The sequence below is a fragment of the Triturus cristatus genome, chromosome 7, assembly GCF_964204655.1.
Source record: "Triturus cristatus chromosome 7, aTriCri1.1, whole genome shotgun sequence".
Classification (NCBI taxonomy): Eukaryota; Metazoa; Chordata; class Amphibia; order Caudata; family Salamandridae; genus Triturus; species Triturus cristatus.
The window spans coordinates 1,730,108,328-1,730,129,772 of NC_140590.1; the positions used below are offsets into that span (position 1 = coordinate 1,730,108,328).

A 21,445-nucleotide genomic window follows, 5' to 3' on the forward strand; every position below is an offset into this window, starting at 1 on the left:
TTTTCATGGATATTATTTGTCACTTAGCAAATGCTTTGTGTCTCCAGGGATCCAAAGAAAGATAGTAAGGGCCCAGTAGAACTTTGCAGATGTGGGACATCCGTCAAAATGTGGTGGGTGTCCTGTCCACCCTATGTAGAGCGCATAGAGGCCCTACACACTCTAAATGGAACAGAAAATCATCCAGCACTTTTTGGTAGACATCTCATATCTGCCAAACTCTAAATAAGTCCCTTAGAGTATTGCTGTACTTTAATTTAGTTATTCACGTTTATTTCTTGTAGGGCAGCTTTTGCTTTGAATAGCTTTAGACTGCACTGGAAATAATTGTGCGAATAGTACAACAGTTGACTAGATTTATACCTGGGCACTTAAAACCAAAGTACTTCTTGTACGACTATGAGCGTATCTTAAATAAATGAAAAGACAAGAGATGTTTGGCAAAACAGGAACAAGTTGGTTTAATTAAATGCTGGGACCGGGATAGTATCAACATAGGCGCATCTGAAGACAGTCTCAACGTACAGAAGTTTTGGCCACACTTATATAAATTTTTTTTAGTATAAAGATGTCCGGTGTGGTGAGCGCGTGATCACCCCGTGCAATGTACATGTCGTGTCCTGATTGGCTAACTGTTCCTAACTACATGTGGCATCTAAAGTTGTGGTATTTTATGAATGCGAGCCTTTAGCAAAATGTGTTTTATTGGAGCCAATCTCCACGGTCCTGTTTGTGGTGTGACTACCCATCTGTGGGATCGATTAGGGTCCCATATCTGCCAAACTCTAAATAAGTCCTTTACAGTATTGCTGTTCCTTCTTTTAGTTAGTCAATGGCAGCTTGTGCTTTGAATGTCTTCAGACTGCAGTGGAAGAAATTAGAACCAAATTATTTATGTGCAATACAATTAAAAACACGGCAGTCTATAGTATTATGGCTTAAAATTATGATAGCCAAGCATAACTGATAGATTAGGGAGTCACAGTTTACTCCAGTAACAGCAAAGTTGAAAGAGCAACAAGCAAAGTTTTTTTAATCATCTGCGGCACTTCATGCAGACTCCCAAAAAGTAGAGGGATGAGGACAGCCTAGACTTTCTCTCTGGGCAGTGTATAGCAGTACAGGCTTAATGTAAAAAACAGGTGGCAACAGAAGTTCCAGGCATGAATGTGTTCCTTACAATTAGAGGAATATATAACCAATTTACATACTGTCCTAGTTGTAAAGACTACATTCATGTTATGTGTGTTTGCACCTATCAAAATACAAACCCAGGGACGTCTAAAGGGTGTGCACCCTGAAAATCAAAGCCAGAATATCAAGGGTAGCAAATATTGAGGACAAAATATTGACTCTAAAATATACAAAGGTAAGTAAATATAGATGTTCTACAGCTAACTTCTCATATATGTACCTTCACGATATACACATATAGCTTCATGGTACATAGAGGTTGAGTTAGGAGTAGTGATCTATATGGACTTATCTTTCAATATTTTGTCGATGATATTCTTGTACCACAATATTCATAACCTCAAAATTCAGTTATACAATTGTCTAAAGGTTTGGGCAATATGGACTCTTGCCATGGGCATCATTTTTTCAGGTGTCCCTTGTTTAGAATGATCAGACATCTGCTGCTGCTCTACCTTTATCTGTTATGAAGCAGAAACTGTCATATTCTTTAATTCTTTCTCTTTCATATCCACTTATATTGATTTAAAAGTTTGCATCAGGATGGTGAATTTATCCATTAGATGCATTAGTCAGACACTAGAAGGGAGATTGATTTTGCTATTTTTGAATGAATGGAGGGTGCACTTTCCATCTGTAATCCTGACTTTCAAATATTATGTTGACTTTACCCTATCAGGTCAAGGATATTAAATAATATAATCATTTTTTACTCCAAGGATGCGTTTTCTTTGCACAAATGCTCACTAACTTCTGTTTAATATGTCAGTCCTTAGGTGTTCCACTCATGTTCCTCCCTCAACCACAGCAATACCTGCTAACCGCAACCTCAAGAAATGTCTCAACTCTGGCTTCATCTTTGATAGGACATCATTGACAATGGAGGCGTTGAAGTACCATCTATGTGAAGAGTTAAATGGTGAGGAAATGGGAAATGATTGAATGACTGCGACAAACTGGATCACAAGCAACACTAACTTCAAAGCTCAAGTCTTCATTTGAAGATGAATTAAGACAGCAATCACCTTCAGACAACTCAAACCAATAGAAAAGGGAGAATAAGTAGACAAGAAAGACACGAGTACCATCCCAATGTTAAGATTAATTTTGAAGCGTTGTGGTTCATATGTAAGGATACATGTGATAATGATAAAAAATAATTAGATTCTGAGAGGATAAAGGTTACAAAAACTACAGTGTAGGTTTTCTTGGGCAAGTAGTTAATTTCCCCCAACATTAAGAAAATACAACATAAAGGCTTTTCGGTAAGCGTAGGGGTTTTTATCTGCTTAGAAGAACGTGGGTGAGGACAGAATACAGGTAATAGTAGGTGTTATAGTAATCTACCAAAAAAACACATTTTCCTCACATTTCTGTGGTGGAAAGTTCTAGAATCTGCGTGGATCCACAAAATTTTACCCAGCCCGCATTCCACAAAGTCTTCGAGAACAATGGTACCTCACTTGTGTGGGTGGGCCAAGTACCTGCGACAGGCAATGGCCCAAAACCTATTGAGGCGACTTAAAAATTACCTATCACAAAACAACCTGGTTTTGCAAGGGGGTCCCCATGAGTTTTTGGCCCCGGGCTCTGCGGCCATCTAGGGAAACCTATCAAACCCATACATTTCTGAAAACTAGACACCCTGGGGAGTCCAGCAAGGTATGGCCCATCATTTCCCTATCCAGAATCCCCTGCAAACCTCAAATTTAGCAGGAAAAAAATCACTTTTTTCTCAAATTTCTGTGTGGGACAGTTCTGGAATCTGCACAGCATTCTCCCAGGCCTGCCGATAAAAATTATACCTCACTCGCATGGTAGGGTCAAGTACCAGCGACAGGCAAGGGCCCAAAACCTATTGAGGTGACATCAAAATTACCTATCACAAAACAACTTGGTTTTGCAAGGGGGGTGCCATGAGTTTTGAGTTGGCAGGGTATGCCCAGACGTGGGTTCCTTGTTCACTTTGCCACTGGATTCAAGCTAGCCTGGCTGATGAGGGCTGTTAGCCCGATACCGGTCCCAGGTAACTTGTTTCCGGTCCAGGGAACACAAGGCTTGGCAGTTCGGGCTGGACTGTTCCCATGAGGCACTGGGTCAAGACTGATTTGCATATAGCTGTGTCTGAACTGGGGTGGCAAAGTGAGCTAAAGAATGATGATGGATTCACCCCAGATCTGTGACTGTGGGTGAGTGTCTGAAAAGTTTCAGCGCTCCGTCCTTCATCTCCTTGTGTTCGCAAGAATGAGAAAGTACTTATCTTCCTTTACAGTGAGAGGTGTTTCACAGAGTCGAGTGGGGGTACTTTCTCCACACCATGGAGCAGATGGGGTTTGGAGAAAAATTCTTGGGCTAGGTTAGATGCATGAATAGATCCTCTGAGGCAGTGAAAACAACCAGGGGCTTTACGTCACCTCGATTATCGGTGGAACAGGGCACCAGGCCAGGGTGCGCACTGTACCCACTATTGTTCCTTTTGATGCTTGAACTGTTGGCAATAGCTATCAGATGGGACCGGGAGAGTGTTGGGATATGGACGGCAGTGGGCGAACATAAGACATTTCTTTATGTGAAAAATATTCTCCTAATGTTGACTCAGCCCCAGCGATTGGATGGTGGCCCTGGTCAACCAATTCTCAACGTTCTCAGGAAACTGTATTAACTGAGCCAAATGTGAGGCCCTCCCTACATAGGCCTCTACCCCAGCAACGCAGGAAGATCGGCCCTTTAAATGGAAACACTGACACCTCAAATGCCTGGAAGTGTTGGTCAAGAAAGTCCTAGAAAATATGGTTCAGGACAAACTCAACCCCCTCATGGTCATGACTGAGGCCAATTTGAAAAGATGGGACCAGCTGAACCTGTCCCTATGGGGTAGAGTGCATGTGGTGAAAATTAATTTTGCACCCAGATTTAATTTAATTTTTGGGATGCTCTGGTACCCAAAACTCTATTGCGGCAAATAGACAAAAATATATGTGCATTTGTGTGGGGGAGGGAGAATCCCCGACTTCATATGTCAAAATGATATGCCACTTCGAAAGCCAGTGGCCTCCACTTGGCGAATATTGAATGTAATTGGCTTACTCATCAACTGGACTGATCAATCTAAATTTTAAAGACTTTTAGGGAAACACCATTATGGGCTCCCTTGAGGGGCAGTTGCTGGTGTTGGACAGGGATTTCGCAATATTCTACCCAGGAGCAGAGGATGGATTCAGGGGAAGGAATACTGTCATACAAGGTGACTTGGAAAAGGGAGCATGTACTGGTGAAAGGCTTAGCAATGCTCCGTGCAAATGTTCCCTTATGGTGCAATGCGTCAGGTGAGGGACTCAGAAATGAGTTGGTTAATCTAGAAGAGTTGTAACATTTACGGCGTGGCTGACATGTTTCGGGGGGGGGGTGGGTTAAATACTTTAGGGATCTGAAATTTGAATTTGGACTCCCAGCTACACAGGTCTGGAGATATGCCTATTTGAGAAGTACTTTGTGAGCAGCACTTAGGAGATAGTCATATGAGATACTATCTTCTCCACTGCACCCATATATTCATACATGGAAACATTTTGGTGGAACCATCTCGGGGCTATATATTTGTATAAAACAAGTCTTTTACTCAGAGACAGGAAGAAGGCTGAAGAGGTGATAGGAAACCCACCTGGTGGTAGAGTTTGATGATGATGACTGGGATGAACAGATGACTGACCTTATCCAAGGTATGAGGGAGGCGAGATTGTAGAATAGTAATTGTAAGATACTACATAGATGGTATTGGACCCCGGTGAAAATAGTGTCTGATATTGGGGTGCTGGATGTGTGAAATGGAATGGGTGACATAGTAAATATTTTATGGAACTGTAGCAGAGATGCAGACTATTGGTAAATAGTTACATCCATTCTTGAGGCAGAATTGGGAGGTCTTCTGATGTTGCAGAGGCAGGGGTCACTTCTACATTACTTTTCCCTGTTGCCCACACTGAGTTCTTTTGAACCATTGGCTTTCAATTGATCTAGCAGTGACACAATTGGGAATACTGAGTCTGTGGAAGACCATACAGAACCCATCCTATAGGCAATGGCTTGAAGATAAGTATTATATGGCAAGTTATAAACATAATATACAGACTTAATGCAAAATGCGAAAAATTGAGGAGATATGGGAAACTTTCTGCTCTGCTCTGTTGAGCTTTGTACCAGAGGGGAAGGACTTGGAGTTGGTGGTGTGGAGGACGGTGGAGCTGGCTTGTGTGGTGGGAGGTGTGATTCTAGGAAGGTGAATTTCACTCTGTATTTGGTATTTTGTCTGCTTCAGAGACAGTCCATAGGCAGTAGTGGCTGCTACGGGGCAGAAGTGGTGAGGGGTGGGTGGGGGGGGTTTGAAAAAAAGAAAACTCCACTAACCTGCTAGCCACCACCTCTCCTCTATCCGTCGCAGGAAACAGAAAGCAAACAGACTCCCCTAGCCAATCATGACGCCGCTGTCACCAGCATATCAGCAGAGTCACCCTGGTTTGGTGCTCATACAGGGACTGGGAGCCTGTGCATGTTCTTTACCAAGGCTGTGCAATACAGCCGGGATGAGAACGTGATAAGCGCACATGACTGTTTGGTCGGCCAAAGACAGCTGGCCAAACCATCATGCGCACTTAGAAAGTGCCCACCACTCCTCCCACTGCACTGTGGTCACTCCAACCCCACCCTGCCAACACACTAAAGCAGAGCTAGTACTTAAAAAAAATTATAATAATATTGTGTATTATTATTTTATTTTTCCTGTGTGCCTTAGCAGAGGAGCCGCCTCTATTCGTATGCATATATTCTGTGCAGGGTCCTTTTGTTGCGAACTGTATACATTCTGGTGATAAGGAGGTGATGTTATTTGTTTTCTTATAAATCAAAAACTAAATGCTATAAAAAAATAATTGAGGGGTGCGATTACTATTCCAATTCCAAAAATGCTCTCAGCAGCATCTCATTGATGGTTAATTGTTAGTTCTACAAGACATAGGGACTCATTTTTAAAAAATATGAAGCAATAACAACACAATTTGTATTCAAAGGGTACATGTGAAGTGCACCAACACACACTGCTTTTGTTTTGTGATATTTTATTTTTGTGATTTATGTGGCACCTTCTCACTCACTATTAGAAGAGGTAGGGTTTTGCAGAAGACATTAGGTGGTCAGTACTACCTATGGGGCATATTTACTAGCTGGCGATAAAAAATTATTGCCGCTTTTGCAGCCGTTTTCGGCTGAAAAGCGGCGATAATTTTATCGCCTAATTTGCAAGGCCACGCTAACGCGTGAAACCTTGCTTAAGTGTCGGGATTCCTAACACCCAGCTTTGCATCTCTAATGAGATGCAAAGTGGGCATTCCTGACCGAACATGACAGGAGAAATTTTGCTAAGCGACATTTCTCCTATCATCAAGCCCCACGCTATGAAGCATAGCGGCAGGAAAAGTAGCGATAACCCCTGTGTAGTGATGGCACAACTCCTTGTAGTGGTTCAATACTTTATTGAAACAAGATACACAAAACAGGTGAGCGCCAGGATACACCTCCACATCCACCGCTGGCTAACCGCTACTACCTCGAATCCGAATGTCACTTACTTAGTGACATTCCATGCACGCACACTCTCACCTTAAAGACACATCCACACAGACCAACACATCGACATCAAAGTAGGACACAACACCCTGTTATCGCTACTTTCCTTACGCCTGCTTCAGGACTGACTTAGCCATGATATTCTATGAAAGGTGGATATCATGGCTAAGTTTGTGAGTCCCTATCAGCAAGCTAACGCCACACTACGTGAGATTATCGCTGGGTTTCCAGTGATAATCTCACGTTAGGCAGTTAGCGTGAGGATTTTTATCGCTGAGGAGATAAGTGTTGCTAATAGCACGCTATCTCAGCGATAAAAATCCACGTTACCCGGCGATAATTATCCTCACGCTAAGAGCGCTGAGCGATAATTATCGCAGGTTGTTGCTGATATGCCCCTATGTTTCCAGGTCTTAAGAGACTTCCTCTTGGCTACCTTAGCCATTATGCAGTTTTGCAGTACATTATGGCATTTTGTAACTTGTGTACTTCTTCTGACCATGAGGTGATTTATCTCATTATTTGTGGTGTTAGTGGGTTTGATTCTCTTTTAGGAACATTGTGCTGGCATGTGTTAGTTACAACTCGTGTGTTCTTTCAGTGAGTATTACTGTGGCCTATCTTGTTGCTTATTGTTTTTAGAGTAAGGAATTGGTGTGGGTGAATGGAGAAGTTAAAATGAACAGGCTGAGATTTAGAGTGAGATTGTGTGAGATGGAACTTAAGAACAATAAATTCCCTCCCGGGGCTGAATTTTCCCTGTTTCCGCCATTGCACAACTTTAAATAGGTGTGCCGTGAATGAACAGGGAGAGTGGATCATATTCCCATGAAAGCGCTGCCCTCAGGGCAGCTGCAAACTCATGCTAACCTGAGCACAATGCATTCAGAAGAAATATGGAGCAGCACTTTCAAAGCTGCTCTGTGTTTCACTGTGCAGGCAGCACCCACCCGCACTTTCAAGAGGGGAGAGAGATCCCCGTGCAGGCAGGTGCAGTGAGTGACTGCACCCGCCTGCAAGGTAAAGTCTGGGGGTTTCCATGGGATCCCTTTTCTCCCCTTCAGAGGGCTGCCTTTAGGAGGTGCACTAAAAGTGCGCCATCTTTTTATAGTGCTGCTTCAGTGCGTCTCCTAAAGGCATGTTTCCCTGTGCATCCACGTCGATTATAGGGCACAGGTGCCGAGGCAAAGTGATTGCCTCAATTGCATGGGCCAAGCCCACCATTCAAATGAGGGAACACCCTCAAATGATAGCACTGGTGTTATGTGTGCGCCAGAGCTATCTGTATTACAGAAGGGGCTGCATAAGCGTCTGCAGCCCCTTCTGTAATACCAAAGTGCTCCAAGGGTGCAAAAAGCAGGTGCACATGCCGGTTGCTCATCCAGGGCACTCTGTATAGTATGGCCCCCAGTGTCTTTGGAGTGCCTCAACCTGCCCAGTATTCGCAATCTCTTCCCTTTCTGTATCGACTGAGGTGCCTACACATTTAATAATCTCTTATACGCCAGTCTGGGAGGGCGTTGAGATGTATTAATGCTGCTATTTTCTCCCATTAGAATCCACATGTGTGATCTGCCCTTACAACTGGCTGAGTTTTCGAGGAAGATGTTACTTCATCTCTGAGGAAATAAAATCCTGGGCCTCCAGTGAGGAATACTGCATCTCCCGCCAATCTCATCTAATACTCATTGACGATGAGAATGAAATGGTGAAGTATAGTGCATGAACACAGGTCATCTTTCAGTGATATTGCAGAAACGAGCAAGCGTGTGATGCCAATATTGTATATGCTCCCTGTGCAGCTCCTTTTAATGTTTTTAGCACACATGTAATCATTAGACTTCATTCTCAACAGTTTCATGACACTTTATTCACCAAAGCAATTTTAAATGTACATGGCCCAACACTGTAAAAAGGCAGGTACACTCAAAATCCCATTTTTTAATACTGCTTAATGCAGTATGCCTACCACAACCGTTGATTACATTGCCTGCCTACCTCCAGCATCATTAAGCATGATTGGGACCCTTACCATAAATCTATAAACCCACCAATAGTGTTGACATTTTCTTAGTCATGTACCTATGATGGGGTTCCCTTTTCTGCTGCTTCTTCCTGTCAGGTTAATAACATGTATCTATAGTATGTTACAGTCACTGCTTTCCAGTCAGTCGCTACTATGAGGATGGATTTCCTCTGCTCATCTACTTCCTGTGGTTACACACTACCCCGCCTCCAAGTCTGGTTCAGTTTCAGCTGCTTGCACTGCTACATAAAAACAATAAAAAAATACATTGGAGTAACTTCTCTATAGGGATCTTTCACTAAAGATGAGAGTGACTCCATTGAGGATACAGGTCTCTGTTTTGCATGCTGCGATAAGAAGGGAGATGGGTGCATACTCCTGTCTCCTCCTTAGGTACCAGTTTTGTAGATAGACTAGACGGATGGAATTACTCATAGTTACTCCTTAGCAACAGAAGGGAGCTAATGTGCAAGTAAAGAGTGCATAAGTGTCTTAGTGTGCCCACCTGAGCCTGAATTCTGAGCAGGCAAGGAGTTAGTTAAAGGAAGTGAGAGCCTTACAAAAAGTCCATTTGTTTCTTGTGATGCTGGTTCTTGGCAAACTGCTGCATGTGGCTATGGGGAAGTTCCCAGCTTTGGAGAATGGGAAGAAAATTGATGGAGAAACCCAAGAGTGGGACAGGAGGGTATTGGGCATATCCTGAGCTATTGGCAAGTGAATACTAGAAGTAACAAGACACCATGGCAGGTGCAGAGTAGTGAGTGGGCCAGACATGAATGTTGCCTCTACTGCCACCACACCAGTTGGTAGATTGGACAGCAAGGCAGGACGTTACCTCTTGTCCCGGGTAGGTGCTATGCTCAGTACTGCTCAGTACTGGAAATCTATCAGTAATAGGTCCACATGTCCTAGTGGGAAATCAGGTATTGTTCAAACACTTTGTTATATCCTGCTGTGAACAAGTGTCTAACCTGCAAGATTGTTTCCATTGTGCAATTCCAATGAATGTGCCTAAGGCATCAGAGAGGGAAAGCTCAGTGAGAGCAGCTTGACAATAACGCAGGCTTTAGAGGATATCCTGCTCCTACTACTCCGTAGCTTGTACACGTTGGGGCTTTAGTGCTAGCTATAACTGTGGATCAGATCCCCAAAGCGAGTTTATTGTATGGTACTGTACTGTAATATTTCTGTAGAGCTTGATAGCCCTGACTTGCTTCTGGGTGGTTGAGTAAGGGTTGATTGGATTCTGCACGATTGACTCTAGATGGTTATCTGGAAAGGTCTAGGTGAACTAAATCCACCAAGAAGGGTCCATTCTAAAGTAGGTCCCTTTTGGAATTGTATATTTCACCACAGGAATAGAATCACAGACTGAAAGATACAGGCACATAGTCCTTGTGTCTGAGGTCTTTGATGTGAGGAAAATGTTATGTATTGTGTACATATTTTTGCACTTGTAAAATACTAGGAGGAGGACATTTGATTATGGCATTTAGGAAAAAAGGACGCCACATGCTGAAGCCCTACAATGCATATACCTATCCTCATGATTGTTAGTTACTCAGTACATGACAATCCAGATACTGATATACAGGAGGAGGGGAATATGTCCTGCTCTGTAACCCTCAATCATGCACGAGGACCAAAATGTACAGAGGGCTTTAGTTTTTGTGCCACATCATAGATAAATTCTATTCGGTGATATTAAACCTTTGCATATGCGAACCCATCTGTAGGACCCTGATAGCTTGCCCAGTTAGGCAGGAGGGTAGAAAGTTGGGATGTTTGAAATGGTGATTATTTTGAAGGCTGTTTGTCAAATATTCTGTAGGTTATATTTATGTGTGACATATGCATGTAACCTGGTATGCAGGAACTGGGTTGCATGATCATGATGTCATCATGACCTGTGGCACATGTTAAGTAAACCTCTTAAGAGGTGCTGTGAATACTTACTTGTCTTCACTGACTTTGACCGTGCCAAGATGATCAGTGTGGCTAATCCACCTGTTCATGTTGCACCTGCATGGAATTATCTCAGTGATCACATGCGAGGATTCTGCCTTCCTTCCATCAGATGGTGCCCTTGGGACCAGCCATTACACTAGCGTATGAGAGCACACTCTACTACACCTTGCAGTCCTAGTTCCAATTCACCTTCCAGTCCAGGTTTCCACACCTTCATCCTGCTGCATCATGGTCCTTGTAGCACTTTCTGTTGCCAAACCCTGCCTAGATCACTTCATAGTGTTGGTGCTCTTATCACTGCCTTGACTCCAGATTCCTATGGCTTTTCTGACCCATTTGTTCCTGCATTCTGGACCTTTTTCCTCTTTTGGATCTGATCAGCAGTCCACTTCATTCTTCTCTGTTTCCCTGCTTGTTCTTTCTGGATTTCCTGGTATTTCTTCTTTAAAGTCCCAAGGGCAGCCTTCCCTTCTTTAGCATCAGGCTATTTCAGCTCTGTGAGCTCATTATGCAGTGGCTCTCAACAGTCAGCCCTTTAGCAAGAATTCCAGTGGCTCCTGTGTGCTTCCAGTCCTGAACTTTGTGCTTTGAACACAATAATTCAACTGTGAGCAGTCTGTCACACCAGAGCAATTCTGCATAGGGACATCTGCTCCTGGAATGAAGAGAAATGCCATTCTTGTGCTTGTGTGTCCATGATACAATCCAACATGAGTGCACTGTTCTAGTACAACTTTGAATTGACTGGCAGTGCTTGTGAGACTGCAAGTTTTTTATGAATGATTGGACATGTTGGAACATTGGCTAGGCAAGAACATCTTCGCGGCTCACACAAGGCTCAGCAGATTGTTGTTATAGTGGAAACTCATTTGAAGAAGCTGGCAAGAGGTACTGAAGGTAGACATGGAGCACAGTTTCATGGATTTTTTTTTGCATGAGTTCAAAGTAGACCTGAGGTAGACCTGAGCATAATTTAAATCATGCAGGTGTAATTTGTATAATCTCAGAAATTTCCCTTGCTATGTGAATTTCCTGAAATGATGGCTCTCTGGATAAGTACAGCAAATGCGCCATTTGCGGTGAGAGTTTACCACAAACTGACTTAATGGAATAACAGAATGTGTTTGGCTGTTTTCCACAGTGCTTTTGTTTAAATGCATCCACATGCCATAATTTGACACAAGAACACAATTCACACTAATTCTCATAATCTTGCTTAAATCTCGAATGATTATGCAAAAGCAAAGTAAGCAAATCTTTAAGGTCTGTGAGTTGGTTATTGCTGACTCAAGTTGGCTTGAGTCACAGAGGCATTCAGGTATTTTAGACTAGGACTGGTGTTTAAGGCGGCTGTGCTAAAATTCAATCATGTATGATATAATTTACAGGGTACTGAGCCAGCTATCAGTTGACCCAGTCATACTTCAGTATCAGACTATAATGAGGGTGAATGACACACTGACCTGCTCTGAAACAATGGGCCTTATTATGATGGTGGTCAGACGAGCGTCTGACCAACATCGTATCAGGAGGTGAAGCGTCCGACAAGTAGTCGGCGGTTCCACTGCCGATATAATGATGTGACCGCCAGCACTGTGGTCGGAAACATATCCATTACCATTGTGGCTTGTGCTGCGTCCCGGGAAAGGGCAGCAGCACAAGCTGCAATGGTAAAGGGTATGTTTCTAAACAACAATGCACCGTGTGGCAGACACCATGTGGTGCCTGGCAACCGGTGCATAGATGTTTGGGGGGGCAGCACATGTGCCCCCAAGGCCACACTGCGGAGGCCTAGGGGGGATGAGGGAATTGCTAGGTGCACCCAAATTCACTTTCCGACAGCCATACCATGTTGCAAAGTCTGACATGGAAAGGCTGTCTGAAAGGGACATCCTAATCCCTACAGCAGTGCCACCGCAGGCACCACCTTCATTGTAGGGATTAGGCATCCAGCTGATCCTGTCGAAGGCGTGTGGTTGGTCCCCCAGCGACATCACTCCAACCGCTGGCATAGTGATCCAGCAGTCGGACCGATGCCATGGATGTCGGACGGGCCACCACCGACGGCCTGTCAGTGGAGGTCCATCCTAAATCCTAATAAGACCCAATGTTTCAGTAGCAAATATTGCATCGGGAGGTGGTATTTATTCCAACTTCAATTGAAACACATCACAAAAGTGTATGCTGGCTAGTGCAGAACATCACCCTCAACATGATGCTTAGGGGCATCATATATAGAAACATCAAGTTTATAAAGCTATAGAAGGCTATTTGATTTTTGAATACATCTTATGACTGAAATAATAACAAATTAAAATGATGCTCTCAACCACCATTCTAAGAGATGCACATCTATAAAAAGTAGTAACATTGCATGAAAAAAGAAGAGTCAATAATGGCTACAAAACCAAAGATAGGAAATTCTAAATTTGTAGTGCCACCTTAACCTTTTTGTTCCATCCTAAAAATCTACTCTCTACACCATCAAACAAATGTTTACTCATAGAATCCAGCATGGCTATCAGGAATTACTTATGTAGTGGTTATGCATGGATAGAGACAAATCTGTAACACCACAATACAATGGCCAAAGGGCTATCTTACACTGACTGATAAGGACATGTCATTGCACACCTTAACAGCTCATGTCTGTAGCAACAAGCCAAACAACTGTGTCAACAAGTTCAGACACTTTCAATAAATAGCAATACCATTGCACATCAACAACTGCACAATTTCCATTTCAACTCAGTCTCACTCCGGCTACTTAGTAAAACATCCACACTAACTCCAAGTGTCACATCCAGTATTGGTGGGATGAGGGTTTAATTTAGTACAGCATGGTGGGAGATAAGATTAGATGTATTAGCAAATTAAACAATTATTTGAAATTATTCTAATAACATAGCAAAAAAATCATAATTTGTGTAAACGTCTCAAAGTTCAAATTTGTCAAAAGGCAAACAGGTTCCTTGTCTAACATATGCATTTAAAAGCAGTATTTGAAAAAGGCATCATGTTATACATTACGCTATTAAAAAATACACAAAAAAGTCACAACATTGCACAACCAATCGATGGCCATCAAACATGTAACATGTTCTTTACTGAACTCTTCGAGGGGCCATAACTGCATAGCTTCTCCAGTAAAAGCAAGCTTCTAAAGTATTACAACTGCAGTAATCTTCGAACTTGATCTGATGTTGAGGGGGGGAGGGTGCTGCAGAGGTAGACCTGTGCAAATACTTAATACATGACAAGGCTCAACCGGCTACCCAATCACTCTAGTGCCTTGTTTGGTATCATTACACTCCCCTTATAAAATTAGTACTAAACTAGACGTATAGAATAACTGCTTTGGAAAGCTCTTAAAGGCTGCAGATGCCTACATCAAAGGACTGTAAAAACACATTAGTTGCTAGGCTAGGCAAAACAATGCTGTTTGATGGGCTCCTAAGTCATCTGATATCAGCTGATGCATCCTTCAGTTCCTTAATGGCTGCCTTTAAGAACTTCAAAAATCGCATTGATAGTTGGGTTAATGTGCGCATTAGGCAGCAGTCAATCGCCTCAACACAGGGATGTTCAAGATTCAAAAAATAATCTGCAACCAGAATTTACTAATATGCAACAGCTTCTTACAGATGCATACTCCATGGCTGAGTGACTCCACCAAGAGGCCATATAATCAGCAAATGTAATTTCTGCACCCAGTGTGCTTTCATTGTGATTAATCTGAATCGTAACCACATCAGTCGCTTCATATGCATCTTAGCTAGTGATTGCGTTGAGTAGATTGACAATGGTGGTGGATCATATAGTTTAACAGCCCAACTTCCATGGAATGTTTGAACCAAGTACTTTCTATCAAGGTTAGCAGAGATCATTTTTGCTTGCAATAAGACATAAGATGAGTTAAGTGGGTGAAAAGTTAAGATAGTGCATTACCTGATACAGGAAGTTAGAGAATGAGCAGTGGCAGAGGACATTTATCTACACCAGTGTAGATGGGATGAAAGATTCACTGAGGATCTACATGCCTGGTGGACACTACTAACCAATTTTGAGGGCAATGAGCGGGAAACACAAGATTTTTCTTTGGAGGCAGTTGAATGAGAGAGTGTTAAGATGAGTGCACCGTGATTTACATTGATAGGAGGGAAGGATTTCAAGATATAACTGCAATCTAGGAAAACAAGTAATGTGCTGTTCCTAATGGGTTATAACTGAATCAGTTAGGGAGTCTAGATTAACTCAGCCTTGAATAGTTCAGAGGTAGAAATCCATTTTATTGGAATTTAGGGCCCTCACACACCCAGATGAGTGTCATGCTTCATCATCGGGCTGCTCCTCGTCGGGTCGGCGCTGCAATACCTGACGGGCTCACAGGGGCACTTTGGTGGAGATCTTTTCTCCAATAATGTGTGAAGATATCAAAATATGTTTAGATAAAGTGAGTTAAAATAGGGTTTTGAGTACCAGCTATAATAATTTTTAAAAAGGGGTCTCCTACCCTAAGTAAAAATAAAACAAAAGGCGCAGGTCTGGGATTTTATGTCTCAGATTAGGTGCTCTCTTGTGTGAACGGTCAACATGTTTCTCACCTAATCCTAAATTTAGGGGCGATTCGTCAGGACCGAAAAAACTGTAGGTTAGCTATCTTCACCTAGAGTAGTGGTGTGGTCAAAAACTCACATTGCTAACCACCCTCAGTACTAATTGTGTAGAATACCTGGCAGTGCTGGATCTACCTAATGATGTAACGTCTACCCTATTCGGTTTGCTAAAAAACTTCCTCAATCCCCGGGAAGTCAAACACTGGGGACTTCCTCCTGTGGTATGCGTCATTCGCTTCTCGGCCAGTAACCTACCCACTGCTGCCGGCATTGGAAGGTCTATCTATGCATATTATAATGGGTGTTGTTCTGTAATGAATCAGCAATGCCTTATGTCACAAGATGGAAGATGGCTGTATTGTTTTTGTATTGTTTACCTGCACTGTAATTGTTCACACTGACCCACAATAAAATAATGTCTATAAAAAAGTTAGTTCACTACCTTTCAAATTGTAAGATTATGTTAGATATTGTGTTGTGTCTACTATTGGCCCTGCCCCACATATATATTCTGTTCTGCAGGTCCTATAGGAGTCCATTCCAATCAGGAATTACAAGCCCTATAACTCATTATAACATTGGTTTCTTTTTTTTTTAGCTTTTTGCACATTATAAAGAAAAGATTAAAGCCTACTTTTGGATTGGCCTGAGACTCAACGAAAACAATTCTGAATGGACTTGGCTCAATGGCTACACACTGCGAGAAGGCAGGTACGCCTGAAATCCCATTTAGTCATACTGCTTACAGCAGCCACTGCTTATGTGTCATGGGAATCTCTCTAGTTTATACACTTTGGTGTCACTAAGAGTTGGAGGGGACGTGGTGAGGCTTATGTATTCTGAATCTTGTATAGAATTAAATATGAATGCAAATTGGCTGAAGGACATGTTGAAAAAGGTAAACTCAAGGGCATGGGGAAGAGAACAGTAATTGCCTGTATGGACAAATGATGGATAGGCTGCAGTGCGTGGTGCATCTCTTATCGAGGTGATCTATGGCACGAACATGGACAACAGTCACCTGCCTTGGCTCCTTGTGTCTGGTTGTCTTTTGCACCCTAGGAGGATCCTAATCAAATAGCAGGGATTTAGTGCTTGACGCTGAAGCTCAAGAGAGATAAGGTGGGAGGTGTACAACCTTAATTCAGCAAGGAAGGGACTATCTTATGGGAGAATCAAGGATGATAAAGGCCATTATTTTAGAACAGCAGCAAAGCATTGCTGATGGTGGGTGAAACACATACCAAATCTATTTGCAATGGACTTTAGGTCAATAGATGGCTGATGCAAGTGATAAAAGACTGACATTATGAGGTATTTGAGAGTAGGTTGACAGAGACTATATCAAAATTAACTTTAAGTGACACTTCAAAAGCTCCTCGGACAACCTCAGGTTAGATACTGAATACAAACAATGCATAATGTTGACTTTAAAATACTTTTTACCTTTATTGAACATGTAGCATGACATTTCAGTAATTGTTACCATTTTAGAAAGGTTACCTTACAAAAAATCCAAGATAGATTTTGTTTTCCATGGTGACATGAATTATAGAATGGCAGTCCATTATAATTAACAATATCCAACATACATATTTTTTTTTAAAACTGTCCTGGTCAAATCTTTAATGTAGCATTAAATATGGTACCTTTAAAAGCTGAAACATACATTGCACATAGAAATATGTCTTTAATATCCATTTGAAAGATAAAAACCATTCAACACTTAGGGGCCGATCCGGGTCGGAAGGGCACCGAAAGCGATCCGGCCGAAAAAACTACGAGCCGTACGCGTGTTTTCCGGCCGACTCGTACAGCTGTACGAGCGAGCAAGTACGATGCGAGCTACATGAGATTCACTGACCGAGTCGTTTCCGGCTCCGAACCGCTCCATACGTCTCGGTCGGAAGCTAACCGTGGCGTGCAATGGATGCGATTTACAACCGAGCCAGTACGAACCATGCGTCGGACAGCCTGTGCGAGCCGGAGTGTCCGGCTCGCAAAAGCTCCCGGAGTCGGACTTCGGGGGTCCGCATCGGAACTCCTGACACCTGAAGCCCTACGACTCGGACACAGGGGAAGAACTATGGGTCTCCCCAACACAGGCATGTATGGTGCGGATGGCACCGACGCGTACCCACTGTAGGCGGTGCACTTGTTCGAGACGTACCCATTCAGTCAATTTGAGCGCATATACGCGGCGTACGACTGGCTCCCATTGACTTCTATGGGAGTCCGACTGAACCAAGTCCGACTGCATACGGCCGCATCGTACTCGCTCAGTCGGACTGTAGGGGTCCGGCTCGGTCGGAAAACACTCCGGATCCGACTCGGTCGGAGAGCTTTCCGACCCGGATCGGAATCGGCCCCTTTACATTAAGTATTCTTAGATCCTTTCAATACAGATATTGAGGCAAACATATCAAAGGCCCACGAAGAAGGAAATTATGATGAGATAGAGGATCAGAATCGTTACTTCAGTGATCTCCCTCCACCAAGGGGTGTTACAAGTCCTGCCACAGTTTGTCAAAGTAGAGTGGCTCCCAGAAGACAAACAACTAGACCTGCTGTAAATATACGTTCACCTACACGATGCACAATTCATTTCTCCATCCAAAGACTTCAAAGGCAGAGATTAATACCATTAAAACCAGAGGCTACTCAAAAACACTAGAGACAGATGTAACACCATGAAAAGAGGAATTTGTGCACATGGAAAAACAATAGTGGATATTGAAAATAAGCACTTGGAATGTATAAATATGATTGCCTTAAACATTAATGAAAGATTGTCTTCCATTATTAGCAGCAGTGATAAATTAAACGAAACCATGAAATCATTATATGAGCAATTTGTGAGGGAATTCAACAACAGAATAAAATATATTGCCACATAGTTTTTAGAATGCAAAACTATGGTAAGAATTTTGAGATATTTGCTACTGCTAAGGGGTGCTTAGCAGAAGAAGCATACATTTTCAACAAGAAATGGCCCACTGTAGCAAGGATGTAGCTAAGGTCTGGGGTAGGTTAAATCATCACTGGAATTTCTGCAAACTATGCAAACAAATATCAGTGATCAAGCAATTCCTGCTCTACAAATTGAGGAGGTTTCCAGCTACAGTAGTTTGTCTGTGTCTGATCTAATAAGATGTAGGCGTAGTCGTAGTCAGACTGCTGAAAGAGAAGGGAACATGTCAGAAACAACTATCAATAGGCCAACTCCTAGCAATTTCCTGAAGAGACGTGCTATTTACAAAGCCACACAAATCTATTTTTGAAAGGCCTTGATTCGTTTTTCAGCAGCAAAATAAGGCGACACAGCTCCTGGTGCTGCCTTGCATTACCCAGCAACAAGGAGGCATTACATGGGTGGAGCATGATGTTACCGTGTGTCCACCCATGTACTTTGACACAAACCCACATTTACTAAAGTCAATAAACCTGAGTTTGCACGAGAATTGTCGTAACAAGGAAGAAATATCTTTAATTCCTCTTTGCATGTGTGATGCATTCTGCAGCACACAGGGATAGAATAATAAGGCGCAAATGATTGTTTGTGTGCCACAACACAGGGACCCTTGCACCATGGTACAAGGTGCCTGAATAGGTGCTAGACAGCCCCAAGTGCGCCAGTGCAGGGAGAGAGCTGAACAGTGCCATGTTTTTGTAAATATATCGCTGTTCACTTCTCTCACCTTCACGAAACGCAGCGATGCAACATGCTGCGTTGTGTTGTGTGAAAGATTTGTAAATCTGGGTTGTTGTTTCAAAAAGAAATCCTTTATTTTTCTGCATTTTGTGTCTTTCACATTTGTGTGAATAAACAATGGAATAAAAATTACTTAGCTAAATTTTGACTCTGAGCGTTCATTGTAAACTTTAACTCCTTCGCTGCCAGGACTTTTCCCCCTCCTGTGCCAAGCCTTTTTTGGGCTATTTGGGGTAGTGCGCGCTGAGGCCCCTGTAACTTTTTGACCACATCAGGTATCGACGCCAAATTTGCGTCCTTTTCATCCAACATCATGGGGATTCTAAAGGTACTCAGGGTTTGTGGATTCCCCTGGAGAGGTCATAGAAATGAGCCAAAATACAGCAAAATTTTGTTTTTTGGTGGAAAAATGGGCTGCAAATGAAAACATCTGGGTTTTTCCCTGCAAATGTTATCAAAAAAGGGATTGTGGGGCTGAAATCACCATTTTCCCAGCTTTTAGGGGATACCAGACCTTTGTCAGAAACCCAAAAAATTTTTTACACAGTTTTGTCATTTTTTCTGGGACATAGCCTATTTTTGCTATTTTTTGTGCTTTCGACCTCCTTCCAGTTAATGGTAGAAATGGGTACAAAAGCAATAATGGATCCTGGAAAGCTATACATTTTAGAGAAGTAGACAACATTCTGAATTCAGCAAGGGGTCATTTGTGTAGATCCATCAAGGTTTCTTTATAGAAACTAACAGTTAAATATAGGATAATTTGAAAATTAGTTGAAAAAAACAGCCTTTTGTGTCAACGTTTTCATCTGTAACGTCTTCTAATTATGACAGCTCTTTGCAAGCAATATAATGTTACATCCACTGAACATTACTGGTTGTGGGGATATTTAGGACTTGTAGGTTCACCAAGAACCCGAAGAACCCAGAGCCAAAAACTGAGCAGCAACTTGCATTGGTTTTTTATTATGTACCGGGTATATAGTAAATATTCTGTAAAAATGTGTACATGGAAAAATCGGTATGAAAGACACCTATGTATTTCTGAAATGGGAACAAAATATAGAGTTCAGATAGGTAGATATTTGCACATTTCTGAAATTGGGAATACTCATACTAGCATGAGAATTGTCAGTCATTTTTTAAAATGACTTCTTTTTTACACAATGTCTTTCATTTGGAAGGCAGAAATGCATCAAACGTCAATAGGTAATAACAGTTCCTTTACAAATCTCTCCTGATAAAAACGGTGCCTACCTTGTGTGGGAGGCCTAAGGACCCGCCACAGGCAAGGGTCCAAAAAGTAGTGAGGCGCACTACGTTTAGGACCCTTGTCTGTTGAGGCGCACTGCGTTTTGGACCCTTGCCTGTCACAGGTACTTGGGCCTCCCACACGAGTGAGGCACCGTTTTTTATCGGGAGACCTGGGGGAACGCTGGATTGTAGGAAATTTGTGTCAGCCTGGTGATGCCACAACTTTCCCACACAAAAAGGTGTGAAAAAAGTGATTTTTTTTCAGCTAAATTTGAGGTTTGCAGGGCATTCTGGGTAAGGAAACGTTAGAGGATCCACGCAAGCCATACCTCCCTATAATCCCCCGGGTGTCTAGTTTTCAGAAATGTGTGGGTTTGGTAGGTTTCCCTAGGTTGGATAGCGTAAGGGTAACAATTACTATTCCCACTCCAGAGAGTGCTACAGTAGGGAAAGTGTGGATAGCAGAGGGGTAAACATTACTATTCCCACTCCAGAGAGTGCAACAGTAGGGAAAGTGTTGGATAGAGTAGGGGTAAAAATTATTATTCCCACTCCAGAGTGTGCAACAGTAAGGAAATTGTTGGATAGCGTAGGAGTAAAAATGACTATCCCCACTCCAGTGAGTGCAACAGTAAGGAAAGTGTGGATAGCGTAGAGGTAAACATTACTATTCCAACTCCAGAGAGTGCAACAGTAGGGAAAGTGTTGGATAGCGTGCAGGTAAAAATTACTATTCCCACTCCAGTGAGTGCAACAGTAGGGAAAGTGTTGGATAACGTAGAGGTAAACATTACTATTCCCACTCCAGAGAGTGCAACAGTAGGGAAAGTGTTGGTTAGCGAAGAGGAATAATTTACTATTCCCACTCCATTAAAATAATTAAAAATAATTAATAACCAATTAATTAATTTTAAAAAATTTACCTTCTACAATATTCCCCTATAAATGACCCCACCAATGTTGTAAAACATAACACTATTAACATTATTAATTACTAATTAATTAATTATTTAAAATTAACAAACAATTAAAAAAATATATAATATTTTAATTCAC

General features: G+C 42.3%; 1 protein-coding gene across 1 annotated transcript in view; it reads left to right on the top strand.

Moving 5' to 3' along the window:
- Positions 1–21,445, top strand: part of LOC146812913 (killer cell lectin-like receptor subfamily G member 1) — a 145,398-nt gene that overhangs the window by 110,822 nt on the left and 13,131 nt on the right. Inside the window, exons 4-6 of the mRNA XM_085614645.1 lie at positions 1,964–2,113; positions 8,370–8,521; positions 16,022–16,134. Of these exons, the coding sequence (XP_085470771.1) occupies positions 1,964–2,113; positions 8,370–8,521; positions 16,022–16,134 (415 nt within the window). The remainder of the gene's footprint in view (positions 1–1,963; positions 2,114–8,369; positions 8,522–16,021; positions 16,135–21,445) is intronic.